Source organism: Amphiprion ocellaris, chromosome 9 (assembly GCF_022539595.1).
Source record: "Amphiprion ocellaris isolate individual 3 ecotype Okinawa chromosome 9, ASM2253959v1, whole genome shotgun sequence".
Lineage (NCBI taxonomy): Eukaryota > Metazoa > Chordata > Actinopteri > Pomacentridae > Amphiprion > Amphiprion ocellaris.
The window spans coordinates 28,378,891-28,404,322 of NC_072774.1; the positions used below are offsets into that span (position 1 = coordinate 28,378,891).

The 25,432-nt window shown below is 45.1% G+C and overlaps 1 protein-coding gene across 1 annotated transcript in view; it reads left to right on the plus strand.

The window, feature by feature from the left end:
- Positions 1-22,029, plus strand: part of LOC111576212 (teashirt homolog 1-like) — a 34,376-nt gene extending 12,347 nt beyond the window's left edge. The window contains exon 3 of the mRNA XM_035953549.2: positions 17,205-22,029. Coding sequence (XP_035809442.1) covers positions 17,205-20,740 — 3,536 coding nt within the window. The 3' untranslated portion in view covers positions 20,741-22,029. The remainder of the gene's footprint in view (positions 1-17,204) is intronic.
- The last annotated feature ends 3,403 nt before the right edge of the window (positions 22,030-25,432 follow it).

Genomic DNA, 25,432 nt, shown 5'->3' on the forward strand with positions numbered 1-25,432 from the left:
ATTAGAGAGAGAGAGAGAGTAAGAAAGTGCAAGAGGAGAAGAAAAAGGGAAAAAGAGAGATTGGTCTTCTTTATGCTGGCTCACCCATTGCGTGGGCGGCGCATAGAGTGGAGAGGTCAATAGGAGGCCGTGATAGGCTAATCTGCCAGGAAGGGAGGGTGAGGGCAGGCCTCACGGGAGCAGCTCATTGGCTAGACTCATTTGCCCTGTGAAATAAAATCTCATCGTGTCTTTGTTTTCTTTTTTCTTTAAAGACTGATAGTGCGGGTATTTGCTCTGAAAAGTCTTTTCGAGTGTGTGAATATTTATCTGCTTGCATATGTACTATGTGTGTATGTGTGTATGTGTGTGTGTGTGTGTGTGTGTGTGTGTGTGTGTGTGTGTGTCTGTGGCATACTTTTCCTAGTTCATCCCAGTTCCTGTGGGAGTGTGTGTGTGTGTGTGTGTGTCTTTGTGCAACATTTCCAGAGCTGTGTGCGCTCCAGTCAGACACATGGATGACAGATGACCCAATGGGAGACACCAGCCATCCTGCCCAACCGGAATCTTGCCCCCACCCACCCCACACACTCACACCCTCCAACCCCCCCTTTGCCTATTAAAAAGTGCGCACTTTGTTTACTTCCTTGGCTTTTCGCCATAAATCCTGGATCCACCTCCGATGTGGCGTTGGCCTCTTTTCCTCGGGTTACGGCTTTGAACATGATCGTAATAGCTGCGTCATTCTGAGTGTGTGTGTGTGAGAGAACAAACCAGCCGCAACCTGGCTGCATGCATGCCTGTCTATCGTGTGTGTGTGTGTGTGTGTGTGTGTGTGTGTGTGTGTGTGTGTGTGTGTGTGTGTGTGTGTGTGTGCGTGTGTGTGGGTGGGGGGGGTGGGGGGGGCTTACTGGACCAGAGGAAACCTAAATCCTCATATAAAAAGGCCATGCACTCAGCCTGGGCTGAGGGGAAGGAGGGAGGAAAGAGAGAGGGAGACAGAAACGGAGAGAGAGAGCGAGAGAGGGAAGGGAAAAAAGTTGATTTCCTTTTTCAGCAGAGCCATACATCACAGGGCCTCCCAGCTGCAGTGTCACAAGCTGACAGAATGACATGTGTCATTTATCAAAGGGGCCAGGCGGGGGCCTTGGGAAACGTGCACCACAAAGCCTGAGAGAGTTCATTCCAACGCTCAACCCTCCCTCCCTCCTTCCCTTCCTCCCTCCCTCCCTCATCTTGACTCCTTCAGCCCGCCCCCGCTGTTCACTCTCCTCCTCGTCCCCCCCCACCCCACCCACCACCTCCCGACCACCTCCACCCTCCCTGCTCACTTTGCCTGGTGCCGAAAAAGGGCCCTGTAATGTTTTCTGTCTTCCTTGTACTCTCACACATCCACCGTGTGTGTGTGTGTGTGTGTGTGTGTGTGTGTGTGTGTGTGTGAACAGTTGTGTGTTTGTGTATGCAGGGCTACCTAAAACACTAGCTACACCTTAAAGCCAAAGTCAGTCCAACTTTGAAGAAAATCCGAAAGAACAAATTATGGGAACATTGGAAAACATTTCAACAACATGCACAGATTTTTTTTTCATTCATGAAATTGTCACCCAATCATGATATTAGTAATTGGTCTTGCTGATGTGATTAAAGACAGTTTATATCTTTGTCATTTATATTATTGTAGGCTTATTATAAAATAATTGTTTGCGCACTTCCTAAATCATTCCAAGCTGTCATTTTTTATTCAGTTGATCTCTTTATGGTCTGGAAACATTTATATGCAAACACACACACACACACACACACACACATATGTACACACACTCCATACCTGCTACTGAAGAGTTGTTTGACACGGAGATTACAGCTTTCCCGGCTGGTTGGGCCCCAGTCGGAGGTCTGCGGGGTCACGGCACTGAGCGTTCGGGGCCCGTTTAAGAACACATTACGTTGCAGAACAGCTTGTACATAGGAATGCCTGTTGTAACCGACGTGTCGGTTACAATAGCAAGCGGTGTCAGTCCAGTCATGGCATGCCTATCTACCACTTTTTGTGTTAATGTCTTACCTCACCGCATGCACTCCATTTCCAGCTTCCTCTCATCCATCATCGGCTCACCTTTCATCCCAGCCCTTCATCCACCCCCATCATCAGCCTCAGCTAGGGTTAACTCCATTCCAGCCACTTCCAGAATCAATAAACTATCTCACCTGGGTGCCCTTCCCTTCCTCCACCGTGGTCAGATTAGACGTTTACAGAAGACGAGAGCTCGAGCGCTGTAATCTGCCTCTTTACCTGTGTTTAGATGCAAAGCAGGCCTTGTTGCCATGTTTGTGCGTCTCGTTTTATAGAACTTTTCTTTTGAGCAAGTGTGACAAAATTAGAACTATTAATGAGAAGACACGAAGTATAATCAGCATCAGTTTATCTAAAAGATTGAGCTAAAGAAGTCATAACTTATCACAGTGAATAAGTGACATAAACATAAAATTTATCACTCAAAGCTGCAAGTATTAAATGCAGGGACATTTCCATAGGTTAGAATAGACAGAAATTTATGTACAATACCATTTTTAAGACATGCTAGGAGTTTCAAATATCTTCAGTTTTGATGCATTTTGCAAGGATGCCTCTACTCTGAAGTGTGCCCCCATTGCTTACTTTTGCTTTCTAATACCGGACTAAACAGAGTATATTTCTACTAGTGCAGAATCCAGCCAGGTCCTGGCAGATCAGACAGCCTGAAGAGCAGCAGAAAAACTCTGCGTGGAATTCTCTTTTTAATAATTAAAAATCCAACTCGGGGCAGGACGAGGTGGTGAGCTGAAACAGAGAGTGAGTGAGGAGGGGGAAAAGAAGGAGGAAAAAAAGGCAGAAAGAAGACGTGGGGGGAGCCCTCTTGACAGTATAATGTTTCCTTGCTTTGTCTGCGGGGGTTAAAAGACGTGGTACATCATTAAGAAGAATATTCAGTGGCAGTGTCACCGAGGGGTGACCCTTGGAACAGGTCATGGATAGTTCACCCTTTAAAGCCTGCAGCCCACTGAATTCTTCCCTTCCCCCCTACTCTGTACACACAGCCATAGGTGTGAGTCCAAGGCTGAGAGTTTTTTACTCACTCAGTGGCCATTTTAATATCTTTGTTTTCTCTTTTTCTCGATGAGCAAAAAGAAGTCAGCAACACAAGCTTGTAATTGATTGCAACATGCAGTCAAGTTTAGCTCCGGCACGATAAAACGGCTCGTTTTCAAACAGCTCTGCTACAGTTCTGTTTTGGCACCTATGGGTGACTCAACTCGTGTTGACTAAACTAACATGTGTACACTAGTGTTTACAGGGGGATCAAGAATAAGAGCTTTGAGATGCAAAAAAACCCCTCCTTGTAGTGTGGTTGCATCAATGAAGCCCCGTATCTTCTTCCTCCGCTCGTCTTTGTCTTTTCTCTACCGTATCTGTGCATTTTTTTTTTGTTTGTTTGTTTTTTTTGGCTGTCGGTGTGTGTGTCAGGGAGGTGGGAGACTGGGAAGACAGCCCCTTTTCATTTGTCTTCATAAGCCTCATTTATTTCTGCAGCCAGATGTGAGCTGACAGACATCACTCAGTGCCACCCCCCTTCTTTGCCTCCCATCAGCACCTCTTGAGCCCCCTTCCTCCCCCCCGAGGAGGTCAGGCAAGCACCCCACCACCTCCTCTCTACCCCTCTGCCCACCCCCCCTCCATCCACACACACATACACACCCCGATTCAGCATTACAGAAGATGGATGTGTCTTTAAAGCAGAGATTGATTGTGGATATCAGAGTTATGGCGCCATTCATCACAGCAGATATTATTCAGACGAGCAGGATTGAACAAGGAGGTGGTACTATGAGCCCATGGGTGAGTTCTTAGGAGGGTGGGGGGTGGGGGCACCGTGGAGGAAGTTTAATAGATTTTAGATGAGTCTGTGTGTGTGTGTGTGTGTGTGTGTGTGTGTGTGTGTGTGTGCGTTTGCAAATGAATGGGTATGCTTATGCTCATGTACGTGCTTTTACCTTCATAAGTCTGCCTCACTTGGGAACTCTGGCATGTGTTTGCATCTGGCTCTTTCTCATCTCTATTCGTGTGTCTGTGTGTGTGTGTCTGTGTGTGTGTGTGTGTGTGCATGTGTGTGGAGCTGTCTGCATTGATCTCCAGTGATGTGATCCTCCTTCAGAGTCTGTTCTCATCGGACTCTGATTTACGGCTTCATTAGGATCCTCATGCTACCTCCCCTTCTTTTTGTCTCCCTCCTTTCGCCAGGTCACTCTCGACGACGTACACACACTCAGACACACAGTCAACACACACTTTGCAGCGGGGAAAGCTGCAACCAAAGGACTTTTTCATCCAAACACTTTGTATAGTTTGTTTCTGTTCTGTTTGTCATCTTTATGAATAATCTCTCATTATTCATCAAGGCTTAGCACCTCATTGTGCCTTGAGAGTTGAAGTGCTGTGGTGGTTTTTGGAGGTGCTTCCCTACCCCCAGGCAGCCCCACTCGGCTGAAAAGAGCCCTCATTGTGTGTGTCGTCTTTTATGGCGCTGTCTGAAAGAGAGGGATGCACTCCAGTCAGCATTCAAATGCACGTGGTAAAGCAGCCAGCAGAGCAGGACAAACACCACAGGTTGTAAAACGCTTTGAAAAGGAGTGTGTGTGTCTACGAGTGTGTGAGAGTGTGTGTGCATGGCGATGTGTTAATGTGAGTGTGTGCAGGCTCTTGACTGAAAGATTTTCACTCTCTTTTACCTCCACTTTTTCTCTCCTGATACAGTTCGCCACTTACTTTACTCCTTTTTTCCCCCCTGTCCACCTTTCTTCTGTAGTTGCCTGAAATGACTTTCTTCTTTCCTCCACTAAGAAAAGAACCTCGAAGTTTTTGCTCCTCGTGTTTTTAAAACCCACCCCCCTACCACCACCACCACCATTATCAGGAGTCAAGTCATGCAGAAATGTAAAAAATAAGAAGGTAATCACACTTTGTGCTGGTGCTTTTGTCGTCAGTCCGTGATGGAAATGGGTCTAAATATGAGATTAGAACCTGCCGGTGACTGATGCTATTAGGCAGATATGCCATAGACTTTACTATCTCCCATGAAGGATTAGCGCAAATTATACTGGGAGACAGGCTTGATTTCTCCTCTGCCTGGCTGGATGTGGGCATTTGAGGCACTCTAAGTTGACAGCGTCTGTCTCTGCTTAGTTCTCCGAGACAGGTTGTGTGACAGCTGATGCCAGGCGAGGGCTTAAAAAGTGTGTATGTGTGGGTGTCTATTTGTGTGTTGGACGGTGTTTGGTCTGTGTGTGTGTGAGAGTGTGTCTGTGTGTGTGAGAGTAGGAGAGTTATAAACTGACAGGCGAGTGTGTTTGAATGTGATTGCACGTCAATGACGTTTTTCTTTTTTTTTCAGAAAACAGGTTCTCTTTGAGTAGGGTGACAATTGGGAAAGGCTAATTTTAAGCTTGGTGGCTTCCTCTTTAATTCTACACTCTCTTATCTGGCATTATTTTAAATAATTAAACTGTCTGTAAGACTGCCCAGGTGAGGCTGTTTTTGTAGCTATGAATAAGTAAGAAAGCTGGTCAGATGCCCGACCAGGTGCTGGATTTCAGCGTTTAAATCCATTTAGTAGGAATGTTGATAAAAACAAAACCTAGATAACACAACTCATGAGTTTTTCGACGTATTCCAACCTTCACTTTGATTCAGAAAGGTCCGTCATAACAGCAAGCCAATGGCATCCATCATGCGGTGCGTAATCGCAAATTGTTTCAGCTATGATGTTGATATAACCGGAGGAAGGTGGTCGAGTGGTTTGGTCACCTCTCAGGAATGTTTGAGGGAACATGCAAATGCTCCCTGTTTTAGCCCTGCTGTCTCTGCGCCGTGCGCTGATTTAGGAGGGTGACATGTCCTTTAATGTTGGGTAGTAAACTGGAAGGCTGGATTTATAGGCTGAAGCCTTGTTTTTCTCCCACTGTCTCTGTCCAGTGGCTCCTATGACAACAATAGGAGGTCTACCCTTAATGCATTTAAGGTGTTTTCAAAGATACACAACTTGGTTTCTATCATTGACATCGTGTGGCCATGTGTCACGCTGAAACCGGACAAAGTAGAAGCTTCCTAGTACAAAAGGAAAACCACATTATTCATCCCAACCACAGCAAGCTGAGGTCATTTTGGGTTAAACCTTCCATGAGTTAGGTTTCAGAGAAGTTCAGTCATAGAACAAAGAATCACCCTGCACGAAATTCCTCACCATTGATGCACATTAACTTTAATGGCTTTTGTTGATGGATGATATTTTTTTTTGCGGTTTGCAGGATTTGTGACTTGTGAAATTTAACCAAAGCTACACCTAAATGCACCAAAGCAATGTTTCACTGATTGACCCTAAGAGAAATGAATGTTAAATGAATCAACCTGAATTCTCTTTACTGCAGCCGTTTCTTATTCTCATCCTCAGATTTCTGCCCCATCGTCTCGCTCATCAGAATCCTCTTCCCTCTTCCCTCCTCCTTAGTTTGTGAAGTATGATGCACAGCAGCGCTTTGCTGTGTCAGCAGGACTGAAACAGGTCAAAATGTACAGTGACTCAGATAGGTGTCAGGTTGGACCGATATATGCTGTAAAAGCTGTAAGACTACCCACTTATAATGTAATTAAGAAACCTAACATTTACTCACCAGAGACACCAACCTAAGTGTGTGAATCCTGCGGTAAAACCTGAATTTTCACCTGCTACATCTAAAAGAATTGTCATTAGTTTGGCTTTCAAGTGACTTTTTGAAATCATATAATGGGCAAAATGCTGTTTCAGAGGCTTTTCTTACCTGACAAGAACATATTTTTAAAGGAAACCGGTAACTTTTTTATTTTAAAGGTCATGTCATCACTAGTATCGGCGTATTAAAAGCCCATATCAGTCTCCTCTACTCAGGATGTTCCAAATCAGTCTCATCCTTTCCTCGACACAGTTTGACTGATCAGTCCGAGGCCTAGTTTGCTGTTGCCAGCATGGGACTTGATGTTCGTTTCTCTATTTATTTGCACGGCCCGTGCGTTTTCCCCATATAAAGACAGTCTATGTCCGACCGTGTCACCGCGTGATGGATTGCATAGTCCTCTTCTCTTAGGAAGAGAAAAGGGGGGGATGGTGGGAAGAAGGGAGGAAAGAAGGAGGGAAGGAATGAGTGAGAGAGGGAGGAAGCGGAGTGTTGCGGTGCAGCAGTGAAGGACATGGCAGCTTAGCGCTAGCCAAAAAGACTGTGCTGAACACCTGCTCCTGTCTCCAACGCCCCTTCAACCTCCTCATTACCTGTCAATCTATCACAAGGCAGCCAGATCAAATGTCTGCAGCAGCCAGGACTCGCACAGGGAGGGAGCAGGGGGAAGAGGGAGGAGGGGAGCGAGGAAAGAAAGACGGGAAAGAGAGGGACAGATTGCATGTCTGGGAGAGCCGAAAATGAAGGGGAAGTAAATGGAGCAGCTGCATGTGCATATCGAAGATCTGTTGATAATTTGGAGTAAACTTTGCTCAGAGTGCAATTATTTAAAACTTCTGGAGGTAGTTTGTCATGTTGGTAAATTTAGAACTCATGGAATACAGACTGTATGCCAGTGGGGTGTCTCCTTATGTAAATGTATTCTATCATTGTCAATAGACATTCATTTTAAAATAAAATAATTTTTAAAAGCAGCACATTAGGGGCAGATCTGGTTACCGTCTCAGATTAAAGATGACTTTCACTAGTCAAAAATGATAGTGTTTTTATGCACAGTTATGTGTGTGTGTTTACATTTTATTAGTACAAAGTTGTACACAGTGTGGTTTAGACCCACCCGACAGCACCTTCTGGCCTTTGACTGGCACCCCTGAGTAAAAGATGTAAATGTGACAGACATAACATCTGTAGGGAGGCGGGGCCTGTAGTTTCACATTACACCAACAATGCAGCCACTGTGTGTGTGTGTGTTTGTGTGTTGTGTATGACAAAGTATACACACATTTATGTCTATATACATGTGCACATTTTAATATATCTGTATAAAAATTGTGTGTATATCAGGGCATGTGTTGACTGTGCATTTGTGCTCTCAACACTGTGTGCTTTAAGAGACGGATGAATTTGAGCTCATCAAGGTGCATTAGTGCACACACGACCAATCCCAGCCCTCTAGTTCTGATCCCTTTCAGTCCCTACTCTCCCTCCCTCTCTTTCTCTCTCTCTCTTTCTTTTCCAGTCCTTCTCGAGCTCTCTCGCCCCTCTCTCTCTCCTTTAGTGTGTGAGCTGCGGTGATTTACGGTAATTATCCGTCGTTGGGTCATCTATCAGGCTCGCTGTTGCTAGGAGATGGAAGCAGCTGCTGCTGGCTGTTGTCTTGTCAGGGACTGTGCATGTGTGTGTGTGTTTGTACATAGTTATGTTTGTGTGTGTTTCCTGGGATCGGGGTGAGGATGTGTGTATCAGTTTATGTTCAGGTGTGTGTGTGTTCAGGTAAAATGGTCCGTCCTGATGTACGGATTTAAAAGCGCAGGTGGTGTAGAAGAAAGGAGCAGCAATGGAGTCAATGGATGGAGGGAAGGATTATGGGAAGCAGGGAGGCTTTGGTGAGGGTGGGGCCAGAGGTTGAAAGAGGCCAGGTGGAATCTGAGTGTGTGTTTGGGGAGGGTGGGCCGCTTAAGAGGCACAGGTGTCTGGTGATAGACAGGGGAACCGTATGACAAATTTATCCAGGCAGATGGAAGTTGGAAGAAGTCGGGCCTTGGGGAGCAGTTATAGAGGCTGTGAAAATTGCAAGGTTTGAGTTTGTGTGTGTGGTGGGCTTGAAGCAAAGTCTATTTTCTATCAGCAGGTGATGATCCACACATGGGTGCTGGTTCAGATCCCTGCTGAGGGGCCTATTTCTCTTCATTTTGCTTTTGTAATTCACCATAACCCATTGTGTTAACACCGGCTCAGGTTTCATGTCCTACACACGCCATTCACGCCGGAACAGACGCGAATGCGCCCACACACAGAGACACACGCACACAAAATGAAAGGTCAACCGCAAGCATTATGGTCTTAACGTGCTGCCTTTAGCAAAACTATGAGAGGGAGATTCTTAAAAATGGACGTTGTCGTCACAGGTAGCCAGGAAAGTGGTTCGAGGTCAGAGAGAAACTGAGAATGCTTAAGAACTAAAATAAACTAATTTAAAAGTGAATAAATGTGGCATTGTAAATAATACAAACAATAATCAATGTATTAAAGAATTTACTAACAATGATAACAGAAATAATTATTGTAATACCAACACAAAACTCATTTAAAGAGGATTTTAAAAGTGTAGATCATCACCATAGTAGCAAAGCTACTGAAATTGTTAATAGTTATTCATGCATGCAGAAAATAGTCTTAATGTATTATAAGTATTAAGCTCACCGTTGATTAGAGCCTAAAAAGGCTAGTGATTAAGCTGTCTTCATTACATTTTAGCTTCCCCAGTAGTTTCACTGAAGTTTCATGTGCTTAACCTGTTGGCAGGTAGGTAAGAGGCAGCTGGATGCGAGCCACACATCCATATGAGTCAGGGTAACTGTAAATACAACCTCCACTCTCGGCTCTCCATACCGGCCTAATTAGCGCCAGTTAGCATTTGTCATTGCATTTAGGGGTGAAGATTAGGAACACCTCTCAATTAATCTGCAATCAGCCTGTTTGTTAATTAGCTAACCTGTTCTAAGTGGCCTTCAGGGCTCTTGTGTAATTAGCTAAGCTGCTGAGAAGCAGGCCTGTGTGTTGACATTGACCTAAAATGTACACACGTGCACACAACACACACACACACACAGACACACACACACACACACACACACACACACACACACACACACACACACAAGCACATGTATACTGCGTAAGACACACACTTCTCTAGACGTCTCCAGTCATGGTCAAGAGGGACCAGATGAACCTCTGCTTCCCCATCAAATTACATACAAACACACCTTCTGTCTCTTCTGTGTGCTCCAGAAAAACAAATGCTTAAACACACATGCAAACACACACATACACACACTCCCTGACATACTTTATTAGCAGTCGCAAGCATAATATGCTCATCCAAATATACATATTTGCACATCGTCATGCTTGCAGCGATACACTGATTATTCCTCCCTTCCCTCCACAGCAAAACTGCATCCCTCAAAAGCATTCTTAGCAAAGGCGGGAGGGAAAAAATACATACTGTACTCCCCCTGCACGTACACTCTTTTGAACATTTCATCCTTTTCAAGTGCAACAACATCCCCACCAAAATGAACAGCTTCTCCATTGCTGTGTCGAAGCATTTTTTTTCTTGCTCACTTCAAAGCCATTTGTTTACTCTGCTGCCTCCTGACATTGTCTGTGGTAATTAAAGGAGCGCACTGAAATTTATGGTTTAATTATACAGGCCTTGTTATGCAGAGAGGACCAGGATGGGGTGATATGCTCAATAAAAATAAATAAATTCCATAAGGGTTTATTGAACCCGCTTTTGCGTGGAGGGTGCAATTGTTCCAGCCGCTCAGGTGTGGGTGTGTGTGTGTGTGTGTGTGTGTGTGTGTGTGTGTGTGCGCGTGTTATTGTGTTTATGTGTTCTTGTGTATGCAAATGTGTGTATGTTTATTTATGTATTGCCACACAGGACAGCAGCAGCAGCAGCTCAGGGTGCAGTGTGAGTGGGTGAGAATGAAATTTAAAAAAAAAAAAAAAAGCCAGATGAATTGCAATCGATTGACGCTGGTTCACTGTATTGATCCCCGAGCATGTTAAAGCCTGCTGTACTCCATGAAGAACACTCAGTCAGTGTGGACTCACCCCCCCCCTGCAGGCCCTCCCATCCCTCATCCACCCCTACACCAACTAAAACACGGTTATATTGTATATACTGTAAAATTCATCCTGCATTGTTACTGTATGTGTGCACACAAAGCAGAGACGACAGTGAATGCAGCCCCTGCTTGCATATACGCGAGTGTGTGTGTGTGTGTGTGTGTGTGTGTGTGTGTGTGTTTTGGTTTCGTGCATGCACTGTAATGGAGAGTGATCTTGGCTGTGGCCCACAAGCAGCTTCTCTGAACTGATCTTTGAGTTGGGTATAAATAGCGCTCGCTCTATAAATAAAACAGCAGCACCTTTCACACTCACTCTCTCTCACTCACACACACATTCAAACCTGCCCACTCGCCTCTCGGATCGTACACCTGCCCAGACACAATCATATGCACAAATACTCCCACATAGGCTGCCCATTAATCCATATATCATTCTCTAAAGGTCACGTGGAATTAGATCTGTGGGACTTATTGACATATTTACAGGAGTGCATGACCTGTACCAGGTTAGCACTAGTTACCCGTCTCACCTCTGACCCCACCTTCGTTTACAGAACAATAATTTGGCCTCACATCAATCTAAATTGTGCACGTTTAGGTATTTAGCTGATGCTCTTATTCAAACTGTCTCTCTCAGCATGAGCAAATAGCTTCCTAGTAGTGTTTATGAACCGTCTCTCAAAGGCCAGGAAGGTTTTCTCTCAACCTCCAGCTTGCAGTTGTTGCTTTGCTGGCCTGTAATTGCTGAGATATGGGCCAAAGTCTCAGGAAGCAGACTGACAGATAGTCGAGCGTTGCCATCCGTATACCCACCTGCTTGCAGGGCAAAACGCACTAACTGCTATCTAAAGCATCAGTGCTGTGACTTAACATAATGCCACCGGCCCACTGTAACTCAACACGACTTGAAGCGTTTGCACAAACGGTTACTAGGAAGGCTGGTGGTTGACTCACTGAATATCTGCCAATAAAAAAGAATTTCAACCCTAATCCTGTTTGCACAGCACTTATTCACTTTCACACCACTCTCTACGTCAGTCCATTATGTAGCTATGTGTCTGAAGAACAACATGTCCCATCCGCCGCTGTCTGCTGAGCTCAACTCAGGCTAGAAGTGTTTTGAAATGGGGTGCAGAGGGGGGTGAGAGATAAATTGGTACAGCGAGCTGGAATGCTGCAGCAGTTATTTAAGGCCCTGTAGGTGCTGCCTAGGCCATATGCTCCCATTATTCCGCTTGGGAGGGGCCCATGTGGGCGTGTGAGCAACGCTGGAGAGAGGAGGAGGAGGGTGGGAGAAAAAGAGAAAGAGGGGAGCAAAAGGAGAAAGGTAGCTGAGGAATTATTTTAAGGAGAGCCCCCCTATCAAGCGCAGGAGGAATTTTAAGAACGGGTTACCGGGAGAAGCCTGAGATGAGATGAGAACGAATTAGCTTCTAAAGTAAATGATCGCCTTCACCCTCAATATCCGGCTCTTTCACCATCGTCTTTGCATAATTCATCTCGTCAAATTTTGAGGTGTGACAGAGTATAATTCATGAACTCCTGAACTTTTCAGGTCGATAGCTTCTCTTCGGCTGGAGCTTCTCAAACATTTTCATATGAAGCCGAACTTAAGATTCTGTATGACAGACCTCCTCTGCAGCTTTTATTTGTTACTTGTTGACTTTCCACAACTCGGGGCAACTTAAATATTTTAACTATATGACCGGGAGAGAAAAGTTCTGACCCCTTCTGAGTTTGGATTCAAACTAAAAATTCTTTTCTCCTGCAGATAGCTTAATATGTATTCATTAAGAAAACAAGGCCAGCATAAAGCTTTGTTGTTAGCTTCATATCTCTTTCTCCCTCCTGTTTCTCCCCCTCTGTTTCTTTTTCTTCCTATCTGTTCAGTCTCTTGTCAAACTGAGGCCTGTGTTCCTGATCAGGGCATTGCTCTCATGTTAGCCGCTTCACGGGAAGCACATCCCAGCATTCCCTCTGACACTCCGGCAGCAGCATTACCATAATTGGCTTTTCTACATGACGGGACAGAGGAAATAATAATGTCATTTTATTTACAGCCCTCTTGTCCCGGTCCGAGAGCTATCACCCCCCCACCCACCTCCTTCCCTCTCTCTCTCTCTCCTCTCTGCACCATACACTGACGTACACCCCTCCTCCTCGTCTTCTGTCTCATCTTCCCCTCTGCCTGTGCAGGGCGCGAGTCTCGTTCTGCCACGGCGTGTAGGTCAAGCGATGGCTTTTTGATCAGCTCCTGTCCAAAGCCATCAGGGTTGAGAGGCACGTAATGGTGAACGGGGTGACAAACAGAATCTGGGGAAGGAATAAGACTGCCAGTTTCCTATTAGGGGCCGGCCTAAACGGCTTCTGCCCCCCTCCACCAACCCACCCGACACCTACCCCCCACCATTCTCTAACGCGAACCCACTCCTGCACTGCCTAAATCACATGAGTGAAGGGGCCCGTGATTGGACATTAGTGCCGCAAATGACTGCCGTGATTGCCCCCTCTTCCCAAACTCACATCAAATAAATAAAGAAATGTGTGTAAATAAATAGAAGGAGGGGTGTTGGAGAAATGGGGCTTGTGGTGGCGGCGGCGGCAAGGGGAGGCTGACTGGTTTCATCCCCTTTTTTTTCCCTCTCTCTCTCTCGTTTCATCGTATTCTGCCTTTCTTATCTGGTTTGTTTGGCTTTGACAGCGGCCAAATGGTGAAGCTCCGCGAGCCTGACAGAGAGTTTTATTGATTTAACAACCAGCAGACTCTCAGCAAAGAAAGGGAGAAGGCGTAAAAAAAATGGGCAGGGTGGAGAAAGATAGCAAAGTTTTGAAAAGGAGTGATATGTTTCTGCTTCACTCCTTGCCAAAATGCTGACATGTCTGCTGGTTGTATTTCATTTGGTATCATTTACAAAAATCAAGTCATACAAAGAAGTAGTTCTTCTGTGTGTGAGCGAGGATGTTTTAGAGATGATCTGTACTTAGGTCGATCGTGTTGTCCCTCAGTGAGGCCCAGTGTTGTTGTTGAGGCAGGATACAGGGCGTTCACCGCAGTCTTTTCATCAGAAAAACGTCATATCAAACTCTCGGTTCTCCTCAACTCCTCAACTGCACTCACTCACATCTGTTGTGGTGTTAAATGTACAAACCTGTCACAGATTGCAAATGCAAAACCTGTAAAGACACGCAGTGCTCTGTAATCTTTATATATTAGGCACAAGTCAGAATCAAGGGTGCTTCATGATACAAGAACTCTCTCATTTGAATAAGAATAATAATAAATGAGACAGATGGAAACAAAACATGCACTTGAGCTGTTTTAAAGCTCTTATCTCTAATCAAATAAGGGTCTGTAGCCTGAAGTATATTTAAAAACCTTTGAAAACATGTACATTACAGCACTGTTAAGTGTGTATGTCAATCTATTTGTGCATTATGCATTTGTAAAAGAACTCCTTATACCACCCAAAGAGGCTACTACAAACCCATTTGAACACTTAACATATTTTATATCCAGTTTTATTAATAGTACATTATACCTGTGTGTAGGTATCAGGAGACCGGTGACACTGGGATGCTAATTCGTGCCTGTTCGGTGTGTGTTGTTGGTGATCTGGCGTGGCTGGTGGCGGCCGTGATTGCTGCTGCTTCTGACAGTGAGTCTGCAGTCCTATCCTGGCCACGCTGCCGCCTGTCTCCTTGATGGCGGCACGTCCCCGAGCAAAAGTGACAGGCGCTTTGGCGCCCGTGCAGATGGCCCTGCTCACAGCCATCACCCACTCGGCAAACCAAACCGCCAGGGACGGCACGCCAGCCCTACCCCTTCCCGAACCCGCCCCTCGCTGCCGGTGTTGCTCCGCATATGTGCATGCAGGACAAGAGAAGGAGCTTAATCTGCTCGCCAGCCAGAGTCTCACATCTTCAAGTTGCAGTGATTGAGTTGATATGTAGCTTTTAATATTTTCCCTTCCTAATGCTTTAGATTTTAGCATCCTGTCAGACTACATGCAGCATCTCAAAACAGATGGAGAGATCATTTATTTCAGGCTCACGTTAGCCACATCTCATCACTAATATTGTACATTTATGCTTTGCGAAACCGTCCACTTGCTGCCTGTGATTTTTACAGATGTCTGTCTCTGCCAGTCTTTTGTCTGTGTGCTTTTGATATCTCCCTCTTTGTTGTTTCCATGACAACATGGCAGGACAGGAATTGATTGACAGGGATCGTCAAAGGGTTCCCTGGCGACCTGCTCGTCGTTCGAAGCCCCTCCCTGCTGCAGTCTGTGTTTTGTCACTCACCCAGGGATATTTCTGATCTGCTGCTTCTCATTCCTGCTGTCTGTGTGTGTGTATGCGCAAGTGTGTATGTATTAAACACTGCCAGCTATTGGGGTTTAGCTATTTTTTGGCTGCAGCTGACGTGAATGACTCACATAGGTAATTCCTACTGTATGTTTGCACTGTTCTTGTGCGTTGGTGAAAAATGGATAGCCGTTCTGCAGGATGCTTTGTATATTAAATGGCTGATATGTATTGATAGCCTCCTCTTCTGGAAGCGGGTTAGTGAGGGGGAAGGCACTGTAACAGAAGACACTCTGCAGATGTGTTGTAGAGAGTACAGCACATAATGCTAATCTGCTGTGTTAGGGATTTTCAGGAGTTTTAGAAACTGTCTCGGTCTCAGTCTGTCAGTGGGATTGAAGCGCAGCCAGGTTCTCCTGTAGTGCTCTCATTTCACAGAAATCCTGTCAGGCGTTAGGGGAGTATGTTGCTCATTTGGAGAAGGGTGTATCAGTAGCACACAGCAAACGCAGACTTATAGGCAATATTATGGTCGGTGGGTTCAGGTTTGCACTGTAAGAGCAAATGTGTATGAGCTGCAAAATGCATAAAGTACACGCATAGGCATGGCGAGGCGAGCATGCGGGCAAACGCGCATTCGCAAACAGGCACTTACAGAGGCACTCACACACACGCATGCACATCATCACACAGTCACAGTTGATGGTGCAGCTGCTCACCTCCCCCACCTCCTCCACCCATCTCCTCTCAGGCAGCAGTAAATGGTGCCAGTGTATATATATCAGGTATTATGTCCACTTAGATTATGATATGACAGGTTAGCGTGCCGTTTGAAGTTGACAGCACATCTGTTTCATCAGGAGAGACTGATACTGGCATCTAGGACACACATCTCACCATGCAGGAAGGAGATAAAGGAAGAAGCTAGGGGGCCGTCTTTCCCGTCTCCCTGCCTCCCTCACCCTCTCTCTCTCTCCCTCTCTCTCCTTTCTCTCTCCCTTTTTCTCTTACACCCACTCTACTCACCCAACAATCCCACCACCTCCTGCTCACTTTTTCTATCTCCCCCACGTCTTCTTTTCATTCACTTGTTCTCCCCCTAACCACCTCCTGTCTCTCCTACTTACTGATGCTTGCTGTATCTTCCCGAGCATGCACGTGCACACCCATAGTCATCCTTCTATCTCATTTGCCTTTATACATTTTACTGGTAAACCTGTTACATCTGCCTTGTTTAGTTCCTTCTCCTCACGCCTCTATCTTTGATCATGTGTTCGCTCTCGTCTTTAAATCTTTTTGTTTGCATGGTCCATGCCATTGTGGCTCAAAGAACAACAGTAGTGCAAATGTATAAATTGTCTGCCCCAGACTTCTTCCTTCAGCAAACAATGTAGCATTCTCAATCCAGCTATCATTGTTTTGCCAGTTTCTGCTTATTAGCTCAAATGAAAATGACCTTCAGCTCATCAGACCGAGTTAGCAAGAGCTGTGATATCTTCAAATTTGTGTTTTGTTTCTTTCCTTTCCCAATCAGTTGCATAACCTGAACATGTGATGAGCTGAACTTCAGAGACTGGATGAGTGAGATGCAGTAAAGCTTGGGAAAGACAAAGAATGAGAGAGGGGGAGTTGAACATGCAAGCATGCAGCTGGCTAACAAGGCCAAACAGCCAGTCATTTCCTGGGGAACATGAGGCATGTGTGGAGGAATAGATAGTTGGGAAGGAAAAGGACAACTGTCAGAAGCTCAGTGATTTATTTTTCCCTTGGAGGCTTTTTTCACCACTGGCTTTCAGAGCCACATGTGTGTAAAATACACACAAACTCATGCATGCATGCATACGGACAAACACACACACATTGGATGAGAATAAAAGCCTACATTTCCCATCATTGAGTATTCCCCCCATGTTATTTTGTCAGTGGTCCTGTTAGTGTGCTGTAAATGTTTAATTTCACTGAGCTGACCTCTTTTTTCTCTCTTCTTTTTTCCCCCATTTTTGTCTTCTCTCTCTCTCTTTCTCTATACTCCAGCGTACATGCCCGAGGACGAACTTAAGGCAGGCGCTCACGATGAGGAAGAGCACCTGCAGGATGACGGCCTCTCATTAGATGGCCAGGACACTGAGTTCCTGTGCAACGAGGAAGAGGACGATGTGGATGGAGGCCAGCCACCAAGCTACAGAGACTCTCCACTCAGCAATGGCACTAACCCTGATGCTGGATACGGGTCTCCGCTCAGTGATGCTAGCGACCGACTTACAGACTTCAAGAGCACCTCTTCCAGGGATGGTCAGGAGAGGGAAGGTGCTGCTTTGCCCTTCCGTCCCAACAACGGCCTCTCGTTCCAGGACAGCCTGGCACAGATGAAAGCCGTCTATGCAAACCTCATCTCAGATGCCTCTTGGTCTAGCATCACAATGGACATCATGAAATCTAAGCCTGCTGCAGCTGGTAGTGTCAACAGTGCCCTTACCACTCCAGAGCCTGTCTCTACTGCCTCCGTCTCCACAACTACAACCATGAACAAAAACAGTGGAGTCAACATGGCTAGCAGTCACCATAATGGCAGGAGCTCCAGCACCACTGTCAACCACACTGGCAGCGCAAGTGGCAATACTAATGGCACAGCAGCTAGCTCTGTTAGCAGCCAAAGTGCAACCAGCAGCAGTGGGAGCAGCAGTGGTGCGACCAGTAATGGTAGTGGTGTAGCCTATGACTGGCACCAGGCAGCACTTGCCAAAACTCTTCAGCAGACCCCCTACCACCTTTTACCAGAGCCTAGCCTCTTCAGCACAGTGCAGCTCTACAGGCAGAACAACAAGCTGTATGGCTCTGTTTTTACTGGTGCAAGCAAGTTTCGCTGCAAAGACTGCAGCGCTGCCTATGACACGCTGGTGGGTTTGACAGTCCACATGAATGAGACAGGTCATTATAGAGATGACAACAAGGACAAAGAGGAGGATCAAGGGAAACGCTGGTCCAAACCACGCAAGCGTTCCTTGATGGAGATGGAGGGGAAAGAGGATGCCCAGAAAGTGCTGAAGTGCATGTACTGTGGCCACTCATTCGAGTCTCTGCAAGATCTCAGTGTTCATATGATCAAGACCAAGCATTACCAGAAAGTGCCTCTCAAAGAACCGGTGCCAGCCTTGGCCACTAAACTGGTGCCCACTTCAGCTAAAAAACGTGCTATCCAAGATGCTATAGTCTCTCCGTGCTCCCCAGACTCTTTCCATGCTGGTAGTGGTGGTGGCAGTATATCTCTTGGGGATGCTGGCAAAGACACCAAAGCTGCAGCTAACCCCTATGTGACGCCAAACAACCGCTATGGCTACCAGAACGGTGCCAGCTACACGTGGCAGTTTGAAGCTCGTAAAGCGCAGATCCTCAAATGCATGGAGTGTGGGAGCTCGCATGATACACTGCAACAGCTGACTGCTCACATGATGGTTACAGGTCACTTTTTGAAGGTCACAAATTCTGCATCCAAGAAGGGCAAACAGCTAGTCTTTGATCCAGTGGTGGAAGAGAAGATTCAGTCAATCCCACTACCACCAACCACCACCAGACTCCCTGTTCCCAGTAGTGTTAAGTCCCAGCCAGTTTCCCCCGCCCTGTCTTCTGGATCTGAGGAAAAGAGGGAAGGAGGTGAGGATGAAAAAGTTGAGGGTGGTGAGCCAATGGAGAAAAAAATTAAGGAGGAGAAGGATGATTCAGGTGAGAAATCTGAGACAGACACCACATCATATAAATACCTTAGAGAAGAAGATCTGGAGGAGACACCTAAAGGGGGTTTAGATATTCTTAAGTCACTTGAGAACACAGTATCCAGTGCCATCAGCAAAGCCCAGACAGGCACGCCCACATGGGGTGGCTACCCGAGCATCCATGCAGCCTACCAGCTACAGGGTGCCATGAAGAGCTCATCGACTGTTCTGCCTCCAACGGTCCAGAGCATCCAGATGCAACCAATGTTTAACAGTGGGCTACGAGGCCTGGTGAGCGACCCCAACTCAGTCATCCACTCACCTCGCAGCCCTTCCTCCCCCACTCCCCTCAGGAGCAACGTCACTGCCATGGAAGAGCTTGTGGAGAAAGTGACAGGAAAAGCTGCCACTGTGAAGAAAGAAAGGGAGGAGAAGATGGTGAGCCTGGAACGATGCCGGCCCCCATCGTTAGTAAAATCCCCTTCTCCTGCACTGAGAGAGCAGAGAGAGCAATTGGCATCTCCAAATGACCTTTCCGTAGGTAAACCGTCTGGTATGAGAAGTAGCAGCCCAGGCAGTGTAGATTCAGAGCTTATCTGCAAGAAGGAGCCCAAAGAGAGCCTAGTAGATGGACACAGCAACCATTCAAAGAACGGCTCGGAGGCATGCCAATCCCCAGTAACTAACGGCAACAGTCTTGGCATCATCACTGATCACTCACCTGAAAGTCCTTTCATCAACCCTCTCAGCGCACTCCAGTCAATCATGAACACACACCTGGGAAAGGCCTCCAAACCTGTAAGCCCAGCTGCAGATCCACTGTCTATGCTTTACAAAATCAGCAACAGCATGATGGATAAGCCAGCTTTCAACCCAACTCCTCAGGGCAAGCCAGCTGAGCCCATCAACCACTATCCGCTGTATGAAAGCAGTGACCAGCCCATAGACCTGAGTAAAAATAAGACCACCACTAATACCAACAACAACAATAACAACAACAGCAGTGTGCTTTTGGCCAACAATAGTGTGAATGGCAACAAGCCCCTCATTTCCCTCCCTGACTCAGTTTCTTCTCCTTTGAGAGAGAATGCTCTAATGGACATTTCTGATATGGTAAAGAACCTCACTGGAAGACTGACTCCCAAATCTTCAACTCCCTCCTCCATCTCAGAGAAGTCGGATGCTGACGGCAGTGCATTCGAGGATGCCCTAGAGGACCTGTCGCCGGTGCAGAAAAGGAAAGGGAGGCAGTCCAACTGGAATCCCCAGCATCTCCTCATCCTACAGGCACAGTTTGCCTCCAGCCTGAGGGAGACTCCAGAGGGCCGCTACGCCATGACTGACTTGGGCCCTCAGGAAAGGGTCCACATCTGTAAATTCACAGGCCTCTCCATGACCACCATATCCCACTGGCTGGCTAATGTCAAGTACCAGCTGAGACGGACTGGGGGCACCAAGTTTCTCAAGAACATGGACTCGTGCCAGCCTGTGTTCCTCTGTGGTGACTGTGCCTCTCAGTTCAGGACTCCCTCCTCCTACATCAGCCACCTGGAGTCTCACCTGGGCTTCAGCTTGAAGGACCTGTCCAAGCTGTCAGCTGAGCACCTACGGGAGCAGCAGGCTGCCTCAAAGGTGATCACAGACAAAATGACATTCGGCAGCCCCCTGTCAGCCTTGACCACGCCAGAGGACGACACAGGCTCTGTGTACCAGTGCAGACTTTGCAATCGGACATTCGTCAGCAAACACGCAGTCAAACTGCACCTCAGCAAGACCCATGGCAAGTCTCCAGAGGACCACCTGGTGTTTGTCACTGCTTTGGAGAAACTGGAGAAGCTAGACAAAATGGAGAAGGTTTAAGCAGTGTCTCGAGCTGAGGGTAAAGACTGACAGCTGTGGAACTGACTAGAATTTCATTGCACTAAAATGACATTGTTCACAGTTACTGCACTGGGCCGAACTGAGCCGCCAGAAAAAAAAAATCAGTCTTATTATTTTTTGTTGTGATAACTGCCTGACTGGACCATGTCTTTTCATGTTGATTTGTTTTTGTTTCGCCAAGCTTTTTTACACTTATTTTGTAAAATATTTATATGCTATTTGTCTGATCTGTGCATGTATTTTAGTGAATCAAGGTTAAACACGAGATTTTAATCTTTTCATGGCAAAAATACAACTACTGCTTCAATGGTAAAAGTGGTGAGTGGAAAGAATTGGTGGAAGAGAAAACTGTATAATACTTGATATGAAGAAGGTGAAAATTAAATGTATACACCAAAAGAATGAAAGAATAACCTGAAAGACTGAAGTAGCACCTTAGACAGTTGAATTTTGAATTTGTAAAGAGAACATGTTTTGAAATATCTTGCATTTGTCAAAATCAGATTTTGAAAAGATCAAGGATTATCATTTCCCCCCCTCTCTCCTTCTCGGGTTTCTGTCACTGCAATGTTTTTTGATGATGAACGGCCTGCTCGTAAAGTGTATTAGAAAAAAAAAAGATCATGTGAACATTTGGAAAAACTGAAATGCTGCTTCTGGTTACGAGTCAATCAGCGAAAATGAATGGCCATCAGTATGCAAGTTTGCTCAAAAAACCTTTCCTTGTTGTGAAGTATCACCTTATAGCAATTTTCCAGTTGTATGGTTTGTTACAACTTTCTCTTTCTAAATTGTGTCGCTTTATTCAACTGTAAAGAGAACAGTCCGTTACGTGTAAATGATTACCAGTGAAATGTCAGTACTCCATAAGACATATCTTACCATTTGAAACGGCTCAACATTCTTTGTATCTTAAGGTGTGTGCATTCTCTAACTTTTATATTGTCATTTTATATACAAAAATAATAAAAAATAAAAACAGATGGTGTATATAGATATATGCTGTAGAGCTACAAAATGTCCTTTTTTAAAGAAAATACAAATTTAGCTTCTTTGGCTTGGTTTACAGAAATGATTTTAATTATACTTGCATCCGATTTGATGCATGAAATGGTGTGGAAAATAAATAAGCGATGCACAATGACTATACATTTCAATGTTTTATCGACAATATTGTAAAGAAAAAAAAAACTTTTTAGCACCAATTAGTTTGTTTCATTTCTTTCTCAATTGTAAAATAAACCCCAAAGCAGTTGTTAACAGTCAAACATTGGTGGTTGTGTGTGTGTGGTTTTTTTTTTTGTCACGATGGCGCATCAAATTCAACATGTATAAAACTTAGCTTTGGTGACTTTGCATTTTGGCAAATTAAAGCATTCACACTCGTATCGAATCCTCATCCAGTGTAACGGGATTTCCTTTTATCGTTATACTTGTGTGTTGCAGCAGTAAGATTCAAAATGTCTCACTTTTAGAACACATTTTGTGTGCCGTAACAGACCTGCTTTTATGTTTGCCAAATTATAATAGGAAAAGAGAAGTGACTGGTGTCATACTTAGAACTGATGACTGAGCCACATCATACCGCAAACGATTATTATACTGTTGAAGATGATGGGGATGATAAGGCTGTAAGAGTGCCTATTGTGCTGTGAGAAACCCATGCTAGGCTTGTGACTGGCCTTTGGAGGGCCGCTCTGAAAGAATCAGTGTTACATTAATGACTGCAGTGTATTTTTGCCTGTCTCCTTGGAACAAAATTAGATGGGTGTCTGTTGTTGTTAAATAAAACCTAGCAATGGGGTAAAACCGTAGCAAATAATCAAAGCTAAATTATAATTTAGACGTGATATTTAAGATACTACTCATGAATTTGTGGCCTGCACCAGACCCAAATTTAATGCACACGTGCCATATTGTGAACATACCAATTTATATTTCTGCAGATTTGTTCATAAATAATATTTATTAGTTTGAAAAATAACATTTTTAAAGATAAAATGCCTCGTATCACTGTGTACATGTTTATTTGCTGATTTTCACAGTTGTTTAAGGTAAATCCAATATGCTGCAGTTTGTTGCAGAAAACCATTGTCATTACCCTTTTCACTACACTGACTCTTTCCATTTCTTTTAAATGAATGTTTGCATAGTTTGCATAGCATGACAGAAGATTTCGGCGCCTTTTTGACTAATCAAGCAGCTTCCACATCATTACAAACCTCCGGCAGCTTTTGTTGCGCTCCGGACACAGTCTTTTCTCACCACTTTTCTCTTTTCTTTAATTTATGTGCAATTGTATTTACTTATTCTTCACGTTCATTAAATGTATACCGCTGCCCTAACATTCAGCTTCTCTGTGAGATAAAAGTAGTTCATTATATATCGTGACCTCTACATGACCTGCAGCCATAGCTAAGAAGCAGATTGTGAGGTTTTCTTCCTGAGGCAGCCCTGCAGGTGAAGCGTCTGCATCAGGAATTTGATCTCTCATCTCACCCTCATGTCTCAAGTTTCTGATGGAGTACTTACAGTACCAGCCTTTGTATGGATGAAGCCATGCTGCAGTGTTATGACTTCCATTCCTCACACTCACAACATGTCTCGTGTCAGCTGAGTCAGTCACACACACTCACTCACCCAGCTATATTAGCATGAGTGTCTTTGTGCAATTACACACCTCCTCGATCTGGCTGCACCTCGCTGTGTTGATACATGGATTCAGTGACAAAGGAAACACAGGCAGAGGGCAGATTAGCCCGGCTGAAGATGCAGCTTTCTCGGAAAGGGGCTGCTAGAGTTGGGTTATAAAACAAACAAGGCAGATAAACAAGCAACATTTGGAGGAGATAGTGTTCCCTGCACATCAGAAATAAAAAACCCCTTGTAGGTTTAATACCCCACAGCTAAACCTGTAATTTTGCTGTGCCGTCAGATAGCTCCTGAGCCGATAGAGACTCTTTCCTGCTTTGTTAGACATCAGTGCACTGTTTCCTGTGCGTATTCTATGTAAATTACATGCGATAATCGCCACGCACGGCACAATGCTGGTTCCCGTGGTGCAAACGGAAACCGAGGGTAGATAAACGCAGGCTGGGCAGATTTGCATAGCCTTTGTGTTTTGGGCGCTGCTGAACGTGAGCCCTGAGGATTGGTAGGGATTTCCTCAAGGTTTTGTATAAGTAAATGCCTGCTTCCTCCCAGAGCTGGGACCATTATGTACAGCAGACAGGGGTGGGTGTAGACAGAGGCCACAAACGGAATAACAAAATTACCTGGGCTGGTGGGAACACGGTGAGGGAGTATTAACCTCTATAAGTTGCATCTGCTTCTGCCTGGATATACTGTATGTGAATGTGTACTCTGCTGTACACTCAGATCCTGTACATCACATGAGATACACTGTACGTCTTTGCGCTATCTGTTAGAGACAGTGATGGAGAGGCATCAGTCTATGGCGAGGGCTCACAGAGATATAAGAGAGGGCATGCTGATCCGAGCGCTCACTTTCTTTGATCCTTTTTCGTAGGTTCACCTCTAATGCTTCAAGGTGTGTTTTTACCTCAAAGTGTATGTATACCCAGGGAAAACACACCTGTGGTTTTCCTGACAAGTCTTTTGTTAGGCTCCGTATGTTCTTGGTCGTCGCTCCTGGTTTGTATATGATAGCAGCATGAAGATCATTGTCAGCCACAAAACAAAGACAAAGCTCCTGCTGAGGATCGTTGTGTGTGTCTGCAGTCTGTAAAACCTCCAACTTCGCACACAACTCCGATGTATGGTTTAATACCCTTCCAAAATACCTCAAACCGAGCAAACAATGTCTGACAGAGAATCAACAAACAAAGCAACAACAACTGAGAGCCTTTGTACTGGATCAGAAACTAAAGTCGGTGAAATCTGTTTGGATCCCGATAAAACGCCTCATTGTGGAAATTTGCGTTCAGGAAGAAGTTATCAGTATTCACGTTTTGCAGAGGATAGCTGCCTCAGTCTATTTTTATGTTCATCTTAGTCAGTTTGTGGACATGATTCAATTATGTTGCTAGGCTTCATATTGTGAAGTGTGACGATTCTACCTTCCAGGCACACCAGCAGGGTTTTGTACATCACCGCTCTGTTACAAAAAGCGCTTTTAGGAGCTTGAGCGTCACTTATAAGAGAGTATATATTCTCCTCATCCCTGCTGAAGTGAAGGAATTTTAACATTCTTTGGTGAGACAGTGTAACGACAAATACCATGAGGGTGTATACAATACTGGAATTATTGTTTTATTTTTACATCCTCATAAAAGCAGAATGGTGACAGTTTTGACCTATAATAAGCCTCATATTGCTCATCACATAACATCAGCTACAGTTTATCTGCGAGGTCCATTATATTCTGCATACATTTAATTTACAAAAAGCTATTTGATTTATTGACATGTATTTATTTTCACTCATTAGAAGGAGGCCACATTGTTTCAGGCACTACCGTGTGATGAACGTACCTCAGTAGCTGAGAGTGCAGTAGCGCCCAGCTGGTGTCAGCAGCAGTGTATTTGTACTTTTCTGATGGACACGCGGCAGTCTTTCATCAAGGTAGGTTTATTTTGCAGTGGGAGGGTTGATGTGACAGAGTTGTCTTTAGAGAATGATGGTGTTTGACAGCAGCAGCCTAACGGATGT